The sequence below is a fragment of the Rana temporaria genome, chromosome 4 (genome assembly GCF_905171775.1).
Source record: "Rana temporaria chromosome 4, aRanTem1.1, whole genome shotgun sequence".
NCBI lineage: Eukaryota > Metazoa > Chordata > Amphibia > Anura > Ranidae > Rana > Rana temporaria.
The window spans coordinates 338,650,596-338,665,383 of record NC_053492.1 but is presented as its reverse complement, the minus strand read 5'-3'; the positions used below and the strand labels follow the sequence as shown (position 1 = coordinate 338,665,383).

General features: G+C 42.8%; 1 protein-coding gene across 3 annotated transcripts in view; it reads right to left on the bottom strand.

The window, feature by feature from the left end:
* Positions 1-14,788, bottom strand: part of FEZ2 (fasciculation and elongation protein zeta 2) — a 203,565-nt gene that overhangs the window by 149,466 nt on the left and 39,311 nt on the right. For all 3 annotated transcript variants that reach the window (XM_040350753.1, XM_040350755.1, XM_040350754.1), the window contains exon 3: positions 11,466-11,582. In XM_040350753.1, coding sequence (XP_040206687.1) covers positions 11,466-11,582 — 117 coding nt within the window. The remainder of the gene's footprint in view (positions 1-11,465; positions 11,583-14,788) is intronic.

Sequence of the window (14,788 nt, the reverse complement as noted above, 5' to 3'; positions counted from 1 at the left end):
TCCTCATAGTCCCAGGCAATGGGAGCCCCACCCTGCTGCTGAGCAGAGTCTAGCAGCTGTCTGTAAGCGATCTCCAGCTCCGATTCCTGAATGGCCAGAAACTCCAAATCTTCCTGTAACCAGTGGCCTTCCGAGACATTCAATTTTTGTACTCTGTGCTCCATTATTTCCTCCAAGCACCACTCCCGATCATCCCCGAAGTCAGGATCACTGGACATCCTCCAATACAATAATCCCAGGCCATCATAGTCAAAGCCTTCCGTGGGGCTGTCATCCGCTGACCACGGGCACTCTTGGGCTACATACCACCGGAGGGCTCTGTAGCTTTCGTCCAACTGCATCTCTGCCTGGATCAGACTGCTTAACTCGGCTGTCCACTCCAGCTTCGGTTGTTCCCCCCAACAAGGGCATTCGTACGTCATACTGCGGCCAGTACCTTACATGGATGGAGGGGAGGACCTTTCCCTGGTGTTGCTGCTCAAGAGCTAGCGCTTCCTTCCAGAGTTGGCAACGAATCACATCCGACCATCCCAGCAGGGCCTCCTCTGATACTGGTCCTCTGTGCTGTATCCGCATCTTTTGTAACCTCCTTCTGAATTCCTCTTCCATGGAGACTGGTATCTGTACCTCTCCTCTCTCTTCAGTTGGCGCTGCTGTGACTTCTGCTGCTGCAGCACCTCTTTGATGTAGCCAAGTTGCATCCACAGCCGCTATAACCAGGTCTATAATCTCCAGTGGAGAATTAGGACCATACTGTGCCAGTCCTCATTTAACAGCCCGATCAAAACTTTCTTCCTCGGGTGTCCTGTCTGTTACGCTGGGCCTTTCAGCTCTATCCATTTCGATAAGTTCTGCGATAATGTCCTTTTTCTTACGGTTGCTGGCCGGTCTGCCCCGGCTCTCCAGCAAGTCCTTGGAGGGAAGAGAGCTTCAGCCGTTCATACTGCGTCTCCATTGTCCTGTGTCCTTGTAGCTGTTCTTCTGGCGATGGAATAATCCCACTGCTAGCCAACAATTGTAACGGTCAGGGGTTAACACCGTTTACGATTTCCCATTCCATATGACAGGGGTTGACAAATTTGCTTGGAATCTAGGAGCCAGGTAAAAAAGTTAGGAGCCAGAAAACGCGCCCCGTCCCGACAAGCTTGCGCGCAGAAGCGAACACATACGTGAGCAGCGCCCGCATATGTAAACGGTGTTCAAACCACACATGTGAGGTATCGCCGCGATTGGTAGAGCGAGAGCAATAATTCTAGCCCTAGACCTCCTCTAACTCAAAACATGCAACCTGTAGATTTTTTTTAAACGTCACCTATGAAGATTTTAAAGGGTAAAAGTTTGTCGGCATTCCACGAGCGGACGCAATTTTGAAGCGTGACATGTTGGGTATGAATTTACTCGGCGTAACATTATCTTTCATAATATAAAAAAAAAAATGGGGATAACTTTACTGTTGTCTTATTTTTTAATTTAAAAAAGTAATTTTTTCACAAAAGTGCGCTTGTAAGACCGCTGCGCAAATACGGTGTGACAGAAAGTATTGCAACGATCGCCATTTTATTCTCTAGGGTGTTAGGATAAAAAATATATATAATGTTTGGGGGTTCTAATTAGAGGGAAGAAGATGGCAGTGAAAATAGTGTAAAATGACATTAGAATTGCTGTTTAACTTGTAATGCTTAACTTGTAATACCAACGGCCACCACCAGATGGTGCCAGCTCACATCTGGTGGTAATAACTTGTAATACCAACGGCTCACCACCAGATGGCCCCAGCTCACAAAAAAAAAAAAAAAAAAATATTTTTTTTTTTGCCCCCCTTCCAAGCCAAGTCGCCAGGACCCTATTTCTAGTCGCCATGGCGACCTGGCGCCCGGGATTTGTCGATCCCTGCCATATGATATGATCTCAATATCTCCGGTGGGATGCATCCCAAAGGCTGACAAAATAGACCAATAGACCTTCTGCTGCAGGATAGATGTGGATCAATTCTTACAGGCTCCAAAAAAATAGAAGAGACAAAAAGAGTGCTCCAAATGGTGCAGGTCATAAAAATCATGAGAGGTTTATTTAAAAAGGGGTCATACAAAAATGACAAACAAAATAAAAGTGATCACGAAAATTACAAAATAAAAGCAGTATGGGGTGCTGTGAAGCAAAGGATCCGACGCGTTTCGTCTCAGAAAGCCGTCACAATTTTGTAATGCAAGTGATAACACTGTAAATCTCACCTTCATAAAAAACACAAAACAAAACCGATAATTAATGACAAACACACTTACCTAGTCTGTCTCTGTGTAATGGTTTTGCACAGAGCAGGCCAGACAACTGTTTTTGCTGTGTCCCCCGCCGTTACCTTTCCTTGTAGCAGTGCCCCCACAGCAAGCTTCCACAGTTGTTGCTTTGCTTGACATTGTCTTGTTTTTTCTTCTTCTAGGTATAAAGATCAGTTCTTCTCAAATGCAGATGCTGGCAGGCAGGCCAGAGAGATGTTCATGCAGGAAATGCTACAAATATCCTCTGTAGGGGTACTACAGACACAGGCAGCTACACCTCAGGTGCTTGAAAAACCAGCTACCAAAAGGTCTCGCACTGATCAACAGCCAGGTACCAGTGTGACTGTGGACAGTGTTTTTAAAGAAATTGCTTATTCATCTACATTTGAGAACAGTGCTCCCACAGCTCCTACCATACAACTGGAAGCATATCTTGGAGAGTTCACTGTGCCTCGTTCGAACAAACCTCTTGAGTATTGGGCAGTCAAACTGTGATTTCCCACTCTTGCCCAAATGGCACACAAATATCTTTCAGCTCCTTGCAGTAGTGTGGAAAGTGAGCGATTGTTCAGTGCAGCGTCACACATTCTGACTGACACCAGAAACCGACTTCTAACTGAACATGCAGAGATTCTTCAGTTTCTTAAAAACGTGCCACTTGCGTTTGAATTGGAAAAGTAATCTATCGCCTGTTACTGTCCAACTGTAAAGCATCATGCACAGTTGCACGCTGCAGCTCAAAGCATCTGCTACACATGGCATTTGAGCGTTTTTTTTACTGCTTCCTCTGCCTGGTAACTCCCCTCCATTTTGGCCTTTAAAAAAAAAAAAAAAAAATTGCCTTTTTAACTCCATGCCACAAACTTTTTCCTTAAGTGAAAAAGTGAATCACCTATGGTGTGCACATTGCACACTATAGGCGATTCAAAACATGCAATGCATGGGGGACACATAGCCCAATATGGAGGCATAGAGTTAACACTACAGGCAAACGAAAGGCTCAAAAACAGGGAGCTCAAACGCTTGTAGGAGCAGCTATTTTGAGCTTTATTGTGCATGTGGCCTTACTGCTGTTAAGTCCTTGGCCTTGCCATCCTGGAATGAACCTAATTTTGTTCTGTGAAAAAAAAGAAGTTGAATGACAAGCTAGGGCTTTTATGTTTTTTCACCCACTTTAAAAATGTTTACAAAATGTTCGTTTTGACTTGAGGTACTGTTCTAGTTGCTCCTCCTCATGCCTAACACAACTGTATTGCACTTGGGTTGGTTGATGACGTGAACTGTGAGGTTTGTTTTACACGTGACATAATCAACAATGATGATATTTCATGTTCTGTGAGTGACATTTGATCTTTTCAATTTCAAGGCATAATGCCTGTACAATGCAGCTTAACCGGTTAAGCCCCGGACCTTTAGGCAGCTAAATGCCCAAGCCAGGTTTTGCGATTCGGCACTGCGTTGCTTTAACAGACAATTGCGCGATCGCGCGACATGGCTCCCAAACAGAATTGGCGTCCTTTTTTCCCCACAAATAGAGCTTTCTTTTGGTGGTATTTGATCACCTCTGCGGTTTTTATTTTTTGCGCTATAAACAAAAATAGAGCAACAAATTTTGAAAAAAATGCTATATTTTTTACTTTTTGCTGTAATAAATATCCCCCAAAAACATATAAAAAACATTTTTTATCTCAGTTTAGGCCGATACGTATTCTTCTACATATTTTTTGTTAAAAAAAAAAAAAATCGCAATAAGCGTTTATCGATTGGTTTGCGCAAAATTTAAACCGTTTACAAAATAGGGGATATTTTTATTGCATTTTTATTATTTTTATTTTTTATTTTTTTACTACTAATGGCAGCGATCAGCATTTTTTTTCGTGACTGCGACATTATGGCGGACACTTTCGGACAATTTTGACACATGTTTGGGACCATTGTCATGTTCACAGCAAAAAATGCATTTAAATTGCATTCTTTATTGTGAAAATGACAGTTGCAGTTTGGGAGTTAACCACAGGGGGCGCTAAAGGAGTTAGGCTTCACCTAGTGTGTGTTTACAACTGTAGGGGGGTGTGGCTGTAGGAGTGACGTCATCAATTGTGTCTCCCTATAAAGGGGATGACACGATCGATGCAGCCGCCACAGTGAAGCACGGGGAAGCCGTGTTTACACGCGTCTCTCCCCGTTCTTCAGCTCCGGGGACCGATCGTGGGACCCCATCGGCGATCGGGTCCGCGGGTCCTGCGGTCCCGGAGCGTCAGACCGGGTCGCGCGCTCGCGACCCACGGCTGGGTAGATGTACAGGACGTGCCGGTACGTCCATCTGCCCAGCCGTGCCATTCTGTGGACGCATATCTACAGGCGGCGGTCCTTAAGTGGTTAAAGCATCTGCACCACCTGGCATTTGAGCGTTTTTTTTTTCGTTTCCTCTGCCTGTTAACTCCCCTCCATGTTGGCCTTTAAAAAAAACAATTTTTTTGCCTTTTTAACTCCATGCCACAAACTTTTTCCTTAAGTGAAGGGAAAAAGTGAATCTCCTATGGTGTGCACATTGCACACTATAGGTGATTCAAAACGTGCAATGCATGGGGGACACATAACTCTATGCCTCCATATTAGGCTAACACTACAGGCAAACAAAAGGCTCAAAAAGAAGGCGCTCAAATGCCTGTAGGAGCAGCTACTTTGAGCTTTATTGTGTAGCCATGTAGCCTTACTGCTGCTAAGTCCTTGGCCTTGCCATCCTGGAATGAACCCAATTTTTGTCTGTGAAAAGTGTTTTTTCATAAGTTGAACTAGAAGCTAGCACTTTTTTTATTATTTAAAAAATGTTTACAAAATAAATAATGTTATTTGAGGTACTGTTCAGTTGCTCCTCCTCAGGCCTAACATTATATTGCACTTGGGTTGGTTGATGTGATGACGTGAACTTGTGATGTTTGTTTTTATACGCGGCGTCATCAACAATGATATCATTTAATGTTTTGTGAGTGACATTTGAGCTTTTCAACTTCAAGGCATAATGCCTGTACAATGCAGCTCAAAGCATCTGCTCCTCAAGGAGTTTGAGCTTTTTTCCTGCCCGTTATTAACGCCTCCCCTCCATGTCAGCCCATTGCACACTAGTTTCAGGAGTTTAGTGGCAGGAAAGTGTAAGCGGACCTGCCACTAGTGTTGCTTGGCCAATGGCCATGAATGAACACATAGGCTAACATGGAGGGGAAGAGGTAACAGGTAGAGAAAAAAAAAAACTCAAAAGAGCTAAAACACCTGGAGAAGCAGCTGCTTTGAGCTGTGCATGAGGCCTTACTGCAGCCTACATGCCAGTAAGGCCTTGGCATCCTGGAATGTTCTGTCTGTGAAATGTGTTTTTCTTACACATGTGTAAGAAGTTGAACTGGAAACAAACACATGTTGTGTTTTTTTTTTGTTTTTGTTTTAATAATGTCTTGTGTTGCGAGTTGACTGAGGTACTGTACTGTTCTTGCGTCTCCTCATGCCTAAACATTGTAAATGTGAACTTGCAATGTATAGGTCATTGATGACATTGACATTTTTTATATAACAGGTTCTGTGCAATTTGCACTTTAACAGCTTTGTGACCATCAAATAAACAGATTTTCTTTCATAATGTCTTTTGACTGTGTTTCAATTCCTCATATTATGGCGACACTGTGCAATTTTTCATGATTTTTTTTAAAAAATGGTCACACGACCAAAATCAGGTATCGGTAATTGGTATCGGCAAGTACATGTCGTCAAGTATCGGTACTTGACGACAAAAAAGTGGCATCGGTGCAACCCTGATGATGATAATAATAATAATAATAATAATAATTATTAATAATAATAATAGGGGTTTCACTCACCCATCCAGGTGCAGGGCCACTTAGAAATGAAGGGCCCAACCTTCACCCTTCACGGTAGGTTCCAGTCATACAGGACCTTCAGGGACTGGGTACCCTTTCAGTTTTAGAGTCCACTCCCCTGGACCTGTATAGCACCCTGCAGGAAATGCCTTAGCGCCGAAGCGTCCAGGATTTCCACTCTGCAGGGTCCAGTGCCCAGAGGAAGCTTACAGGCAATACCTTGCAGGATCGAGTCTTCTTTTGCAAGGCTCGGGTACCGTTTATTTAGACATAAAAGCCTGTATTCAAATGGATCCGATCGGTCAATCCCTTGATTCCTTTTGGAACCGTTTGTGGGAATAGAGACCTGGAGCTCAGAGAGCTCCAACAAACCGTGCAATTCACCTTGTAGACTGGTAAAAAAAACTGATGCGCTTCCCATATGGGAGAGGTTATATAGGGAGGGGCACTTCCTGTCTAAAGATCTTTGATCTACCAGTGTCGTTCATCTAATAATGAAGTATAACCCAGCAGGTAATGAATATTAGCCTGACTCTGTGTCCCATGATGTATGAAAAATAAACCTCGCCCGCCCAACCAGTGGAAGATAAACTCTTGGACTTGAGGGACAAGTTAAATTCAGTGCTTATGGAAAAAGCTAAGGCACAGCTAGTATGCTGCAGGCGGGTGTTCTACGAGTATGGTAATAAACCCAGTAGGATCTTGGCAAATGCACCAAGGTCGACTAGGACGCGCACCTATATAATCCCAACTTAAAGCCAAAAAGACGACAAAATGGTTAGCACCTTGACCGATATTGCGAAGATATTTAGGGAATAATATACAGTCTTGTATAACTTGACACCACAATCATCGCCTACAAAGAGTGGAAATACTCGCGAATGGATCTGACATTATTGAGAATCCTTGTGTAACCGATCTAGATCTACCCATTTCAACCGACTAATTCCTTGCGGCACTAAAATCAATGAAAGCGGGCTAAACACCGGGCCCGGATGGTTTTATGCTCTCTTATTACAAGACGTTTTCAGCGCTATTAGCCAACGTTTTGTATCAGCCTACAACTCCCTGAGTGATGACTGCAGTATTTCTGATACTAACTTATTGGCCCATGTGACAGTTATTCCAAAGGAGGGCAAAGATCCGGCGCATTGTGCAAGTTATAGGCCAATTTCGCTTTTAAATGTAGACCTAAAAATATTTACCAAAATTATAGCGAATAGGTTACTTCCCCATATTCCTTTGTTGGTGCACATGGATCAGTCAGGGTTTGTCCCAGGTAGGGAAGGGCGAGATAACACTCAAGAGGTTCTGAATGCAATTCATTATGCGCAGTTATCCCATTCACCATTAGCATTATTCTCCACGGACGCGGAGAAGGCATTTGATAGGGTGGATTGGAAATTTCTGAATGCCACGCTAGAACATATTGGACTTGGGTCGAGTATGCAAAAGTGGGTAAATGCGTTGTATTCAACACCCTTTGCTAAGGTGACAGTCAATGACAGGGGTCTTTAAACTATGGCCCTCCAGTTGTTCAGGAACTACAATTCCCATCATGCCTAGTCATGTCTGTGAATGTCAGAGTTTTGCAATGCCTCATAGGATGTGTAGTTCTGCAACAGCTGGAGGGCCGTAGTTTGAAGATCCCTGGTCAATGAGGTCCTCTCAGATACCTTCCAAATACGCAATGGGACACGTCAGAGCTGCCCTCTCTCCCCTTTAATATTCATACTCACTCTGGAATCATTATTGAGAACGGTTAGGGCTCATCCAGACATCAATGGTATCAAGACTAGAGGCCACGAACATAAACTGGCAGCTTTTGCAGACAATTTAATCTTCTTTGTTACATCTCCATCTGTGTCTCTTCCATCGCTCATGGCAAAGCTTAGTAAATACAGTCAGCTCTCCAACTATAAAATCAATTACTCCAAGTCAGAAGCCATGGGGATTGGAGCTGTGAAGAATCTGTGGGAACCCTTTTGCACATCTTCTGAAAATGCTCAAAACGAAACAGCTTCTGGTCAGAGGTTGAATCTATGATTAAGACTGGGGTCTCGCTCAATAAAAACCCAGCTGTTTCTGGAGATCAGTGCCGATCATGTGGGTTGGCCCTGGCCCTCGGACTACCGTCCTGAGAAGCAGAATTGGGTGATACAGGACTGTTATGAATAGGCCTCGTCCGATTTCTCGGATTGTCTCTGAGAGTGCTAGTGAGTTAATGTGAGCCAAGACACGCATTCAAAGAGAGAAGTCACTACATGTTCAAGTCTTACATATTGCTTGTGTTATTATAGAGTTCCATATAGTGGTGTCCGGACTTCTATCTAGACAATTGTGTGTTAGCAACCCGTAAGCTTCAATTGAGCTTATTGTATATGGAACCTGTACCTCAGTTTTCGGTATTTTTCTGTATATCTTGTGAAAAACTCCAATAAAATCTTTTGGGGGAAAAAAAAAAAAAAGCTGCTTTTCTGCTGAACGACACTCCTCTATCCAACAAAAAATAAAACAATTCCTTACTCTGACATTTACTCACAGCAGCCAAAGCGTGTAATCCAGCTCTGTGGAAGAATCCCTGCCCTCTTACAACTGCCCATTGGCGTTCCAGAATAGCAGATATTCAGATGATGTAAACTCTTACCATGACCTTGAAAGAACAGGAGGAAAGGTACTGGAAGATCTGGACTCCCTATTTCCACTATAAGGATCAGACACCTTTAGCCTCACAGCCTAGTGGAGCACTGGAGGGGGATTAGGGGTGTGGGCTGGCCAAACTTAATTTGCCTTGTAGTAGCCCACAACATTAATTTATTCAGGTATTTGTAAAGTTTCTATATCCTGCCATGTTATTACCCTGCATATTTTTGTGCCGTCAGCAAACACTGAGATTGAGACATTTATCCCATCCTCAAATTGGTCCCAGAACAGAGCCTTGGGGTACCCCACTAACCACTCTAGACCATTCTGAGTATACGTTATTTATCACACCCCTGTAGCCAGTTTTCCATCCAGGTACATACCCCCTATGGTCAATGCCTAAAGACCTCAGCTTGTAGATTAAGCGTTTGTGGGGGACTGTATCAAATGCTTTTGCGAAATCCAGATATACCACATCCACCAGCCTACCTTTGTCCAGATGGCAGCTCACTTCCTCGTAGAATGTTAATAGGTTAGTTTGGCAAGCACGACCTTTCATAACCCCATGCTGATTACTACTAATTATACAGCTTTCATCTGCAAATTCTTGAATATGGTCCCTTATCATCCCCTCAAATAGTTTACAAACTACCAACATTAGACTGAGAGGCCTATAGTTCCCAGAAATAGATCTCAGCCCTTTTTTGAATATTGGTACCACCTGGGCTTTTTGCCAATCTGCTGGTACCAATCATGTCCGTATGTCGTCAATGAAGATTAGGAATAGCAGTTTGGCTATAACCTGACTGAGTTCTTTAACCACTTAAGCCCCGGACCATTATGCAGCCAAATGATTGGGCCACTTTTTGCGATTCTGGCAGTGAATGGGTTAACCACTAGGTGGCGCTGTAGGGGGTTAAGTGTGCCCTAGTGAGCGATTCTTACTGTGGGGGGGATGGGCTACACGTGACAACACAGTGATCACCGCTTCCGATTACAGGAAGCGGTGATCACCATCATTGTCACTAGGCAGACCGGGGGGATGCTTGTTTACATAAGCATCTCCCCATTCTTCCTTATGCCGCACACTTAAAGGGGACGTATATATACGTCCTTCTGCCTGTCCGTGCCATGCTGCCAAGGTATATAGTCGTGCGCTGGTCGGCAAGCAGTTAAGGACTCTTGGGTGTAAGCCATCTGGTCCCGGTGATTTACTCCCCTCCCCACGAGGCCCATGGTAATGCTGGAGGAGCTGCAGAGGTAAGGTGGCAGAATTTGTCTACAGGACAACAATTGGTCGTGTAGTCCACAAATCGGGCAAGAAGAAAGTCATTATTGAAAGAAAGGCACAAGAAGTCCCGTTTGCAGTTTGTGAGAAGCCATGTGGGGGACACAGCAAACATGTGGAAGAAGGTGCGCTGGTCAGATGAGACCAAAATGTTACCTTTTGGCCTAAAAGGAAACAATGTGTGATGGAATACACTGCATATCACCCTGAACACATCATTTTGTTGTGGGGATGCTTTTCTTCAGCAGGGACAGGGAAGTTGGTCACTGTTGATGGAAAGATGGATCGAGCCAAATACTAGGCAAACTTAGAAGAAAACCTGTTAGAGGAGTCTGCAAAAGACTTGACACTGGGGAAGAGGCTCGCCTTCCAGCAGGACAAAGACGAAAAACATACAGCCAGAGCTACAATGGAATGGTTTAGAATCAAAGCCTATTCATGTTTTAGAATGGCCCAGTCAAAGTCCAGACCTAAATCCAATTGAGAATTGGTGACAAGACTTGAAAATTGCTGTTCACGGATGCTCTCCATCCAATCTGACAGACTGAGCTATTTTGCAAAGAAGAATGGGCAAAAATGTCACTCTCTAGATGTGCAAAGCTGGTAGAGACATACCCAAAAAGTATTGCATCTGTAAATGCAGCCAAAGGTGATTCTACAAAGTATTGTGGCTGAATATACACATGCACGCCACACTTTTCAGATATTTGCAAAAAAAAAAAAAAGTTGAACCATTTATCAGTTTTCTTCCACTTTACAATTATATGCCACTTTCTGTTGGTCTATCACATCAAATCCATTTACGTCTTTGCTTGTAACATGACAAAATGAGAAAAAATTCAAGGGGTATGAATACTTTTTCAAGGTTTTGTATCTATTGTTATATTCAGGGCTAAAATAGGCAGCTGCCAGAGAGGTAAACAGCAGCAGTTTCCTCTCTGGCAGCTGTCCATTCCGACTGTGGTAGAGAGCAGTGTAATGCACGATTCCTTTTTTTCTCACTGAACTTTATTTGAAGAGTACAAAAGTACACTTCATTCATGTCACTGTATGGTGCACTGAGATAAAATGCAGCATGTCTGCATTTTATTGCAGCTCCGGACTGTAGAGAAGTGTGAATGGGACACGTAAAAAAAAATGACCGTATTTATCGGCGTATAACACGCACCCTAACTTTAAGAGGGAAGTTTCAGGGAAAAAAAACTTAACACATCCCCCAGGGACAGTTTACCCTCTATTTTCAGGGTAAAAAAAATGTGTTATACGCCAATAAATACAGTATTTTCTGTGTGTCCTTGCGGTGACAGCACACTGGTGTGGACACCACACCAGTGTGTGATTCAGCCTCACTGTGATGACTAAAATGAAAAAGGAAAAACATTACTTTACCTGCTCAGCAGTGAAGAGTGGCTCTTCATTTATGCATGATACAATGATTGAATGCATGTCCAATTGTTCCCTTAACTCCTCGTCATCAGATAGGTCAAAATTTAGATTGTCATTTGTCTGAATAAAAAAAAAAAAAAAAAAAAAAAAAACACAAAACATTTTGAACAGTATTATATGGATTGCCACAAAGTACAAACAAGAGAAAATTCTACAACCGTTTGTGTTTCGGGTCTACATACCTGCTGCGGACACTCTCATTCTCCTATTTAGATTTTATAACAATGCGGAGTTCCACTCGTTTGTAAGTTTATTAAAAGTCAGCAGCTACAAAAAGTGTCTTTAATAAACAGACACTCACCTGTCCCACGGGCGAGCGATGCAGCCACACCAAAGCCTCTCCATGGCGCTGGTATTACAAGTGTGGACACCCGGCTGTGACAGTTGGCAGCTTCACAGCCGGGTGTACACTGCGCATGCGCGAGTCGAGGTGCACTCTCTTAGTGGTCAGGCAATCTTCTGGAACCTGCGACATGTCCCAGAAGATTGCAGAGAGGGAGAGGAGGAGTTAGTTGCCTAGGAGGAGAGAAGGAGTCACCTAGGTGGCGAGGCGACAAGAGCAGGAAGTGGGAGCTGGATACGAGGAGTGCTTAAAGTGTAAGTTCCACTTTTGGGTGGAACTCTGCTTTAAGAATGTAGTGGGATGTGCTAGATGCAAACATGTGTGGGAACACATATACTGTAACTGCCCAGTGGCAGACGTTTTTCCAGTTGGAGTATCCAAGATATGCTATCACATATCACAGTCAACCAGAGACAGAAACAAACAACATTGACTATTCAACAATACAGTAAAACCTTGGTTTGCAAGCATAATTGGTTCCAGAAACATGCTTGTAATCCAAAGCACTTGTATATCAAAGCAAAAGGAGAAGAGAAGTGTAGCAATAGGTTGCTAAATGTTGTACCTTTGTTAAATATAAACTATATTTCTACACTTAGAGACTCCTCTCTTCTTTTTTATACTCCGTTGTGACATGACGCTACTCTTATATCAAGACATCGCTTGTATATCAAGGCAAAATTTATTAAAATATTTTGCTCGTCTTTCAATACGCTCTCAAAACCAAGTTACTCTCAGACCAAGGTTTTACTGTATGTTGATTTTATTACAAGCCATCGGTGATTTCATAATTTTCCCATGCTTTTTAAAAAGGTAACTTCGTAGAGAAATGAAACCATGACAAATCACAGAGGTAATACCAAATCTATACTACAGCGAATTGATTTTTTTTTTTCAAAATGAAAAACATTAATTTTTTGAGGTCTAAATGCGATAGGATTTCCTGGGGACAGATGACCTATTTACGGTTAAATAGAAAAATTTACACTAATCTAGTACAACATGGATAAGAACAGCCTCAAGTGTCCTTTGTGTTTCCAGATAACTAAACTGGGCATTTTGTTGTAGGAGCTTCCCAGCATCAGAAAATAAATATATATTTAAGTAGCAGAAAATATGTATATTATACAAAGTTAAAACATTTTTTTTATCACTAGTATGAGAATATTGTAAAGTTCTGCATCTATGTTTGCTTTCTTGCATTACACAAGTGTATGCGTTGATTGTTCACAGAACATGTAGAATGGATTTTTACCAAATTTCCTATTGCAAAATGTTAGTTGCCTGGCAGCCAAGATGACCATGGCCTGTCACTTGCTTTTCAGAACAGTCAAGGCTCATAACTACAGCCAAGAAATTAGCAGTTTTTAGAAAGCGGACAATGGTAGCCCCATATTTCCTCCAATGAAGGTTTAATTTAAAAGTTGATGTAAACCCTCACATATACCCAGAGAAGTAAACAGTCTCAGATGATACACAAAGATGAAACAAATCTCCCTACATAAGTTTTACATGTATATCCAATGTCTTCAGCTTTATAAAAACTTTTAGAAAGTGCAGATTGTAATAAAAGTTTTACTCTTCCTGGTTGATGCAACTGATGGTTCTGCGCTAGGGATGAGCTTCGTGTTCGAGTTGAACATCGTATGTTCGGCCGTTCAACGAAATACGAATGTTATGGGCCGTTCGCAGCAAATTCGAGTGGCGTGTCACGGCCCATAATTCACTGCGGCATTGCAGTGCATTGCTGGCTGATGATTGGCCAAGCATGCACTATGACCCGCATGCTTGGCCAATCACAGCGCACAAAAAACGGAGAGCCATAATTGACCAAAGCCAGGGTGGCTTTGGCCAATTATGGCTCAGGGAGTTTCGTACACGCCCCACACTATATAAGGCCGCCTGGAAGTCGGCCTTGTGTAGTGTGTTGCGGTGGTTAAGACAGAGAGAGAGAGAGAGAGAGTCATTTTTTTAAAGTTGGATAGAGCAGGCAGGCAGGCTAGTCAGAGTAACAGTGTGTAGGGGATATATATGCACCCCAGGTGTTGTATATATATATTTATACACTGTATTCAGTTTAGCTAGATCCGCTCTTCCTAATATACTGACAGGCAGGCAGGTGATTGTGCTAGCTGCAGTATTCTCACTGGGTTTACTGTGTCCTCTGCACAGTGTGCACCTAAAGCTACGTGAATACAATTGCTGTTGTTCTCATATTAATACCACAGGCAGTGGCTGATCAGCAAGTATTCTTACGTGGTGTACTGTGTCCTCTGCACAGTGTGCACCTAAAGCTACGTGAATATGCATTGCCATGTAGTTCGTTGGGCAAGCGTACCTCAAAGACCCACACCAAAGAACAAAGTGGACTTCTCCTTGCTCCTCATTGTAGTGAAGTATATATATGTGTGTGTGTCCAGTAGATAATTGATATTCAGGTATTAGTATGATGCAGGGCTCGACAAATCCCGGGCGCCAGGTCGCCATGGCGACTAGAAATAGGGTCCTGGCGACTTGGCTTGGAGGGGGGGGGCAAAAAAAAAGCTGGCTCCATCTGGTGGTGATCCGTTGGTATTACAAGTTATTACCACCAGATGTGTAAGCTGGCACCATCTGGTGGTGGCCGTTGGTATTACAAGTTAAGCATTACAAGTTAAACAGCAATTCTAATGTAATTTTTCACTATTTTCACTGCCATCTTCTTCGCTCTAATTAGAACCCCCAAACATTATATATATTTGTTATCCTAACACCCTAGAGAAAAAAATGGCGATCGTTGCAATACTCTGTCACGCCGTATTTGCGCAGCGGTCTTACAAGCGCACTTTTTTTGGGGAAAAAATTACACTTTTTTTAAATTAAAAAATAAGACAACAGTAAAGTTATCCCCATTTTTTTTAATATTATGAAAGATAATGTTACG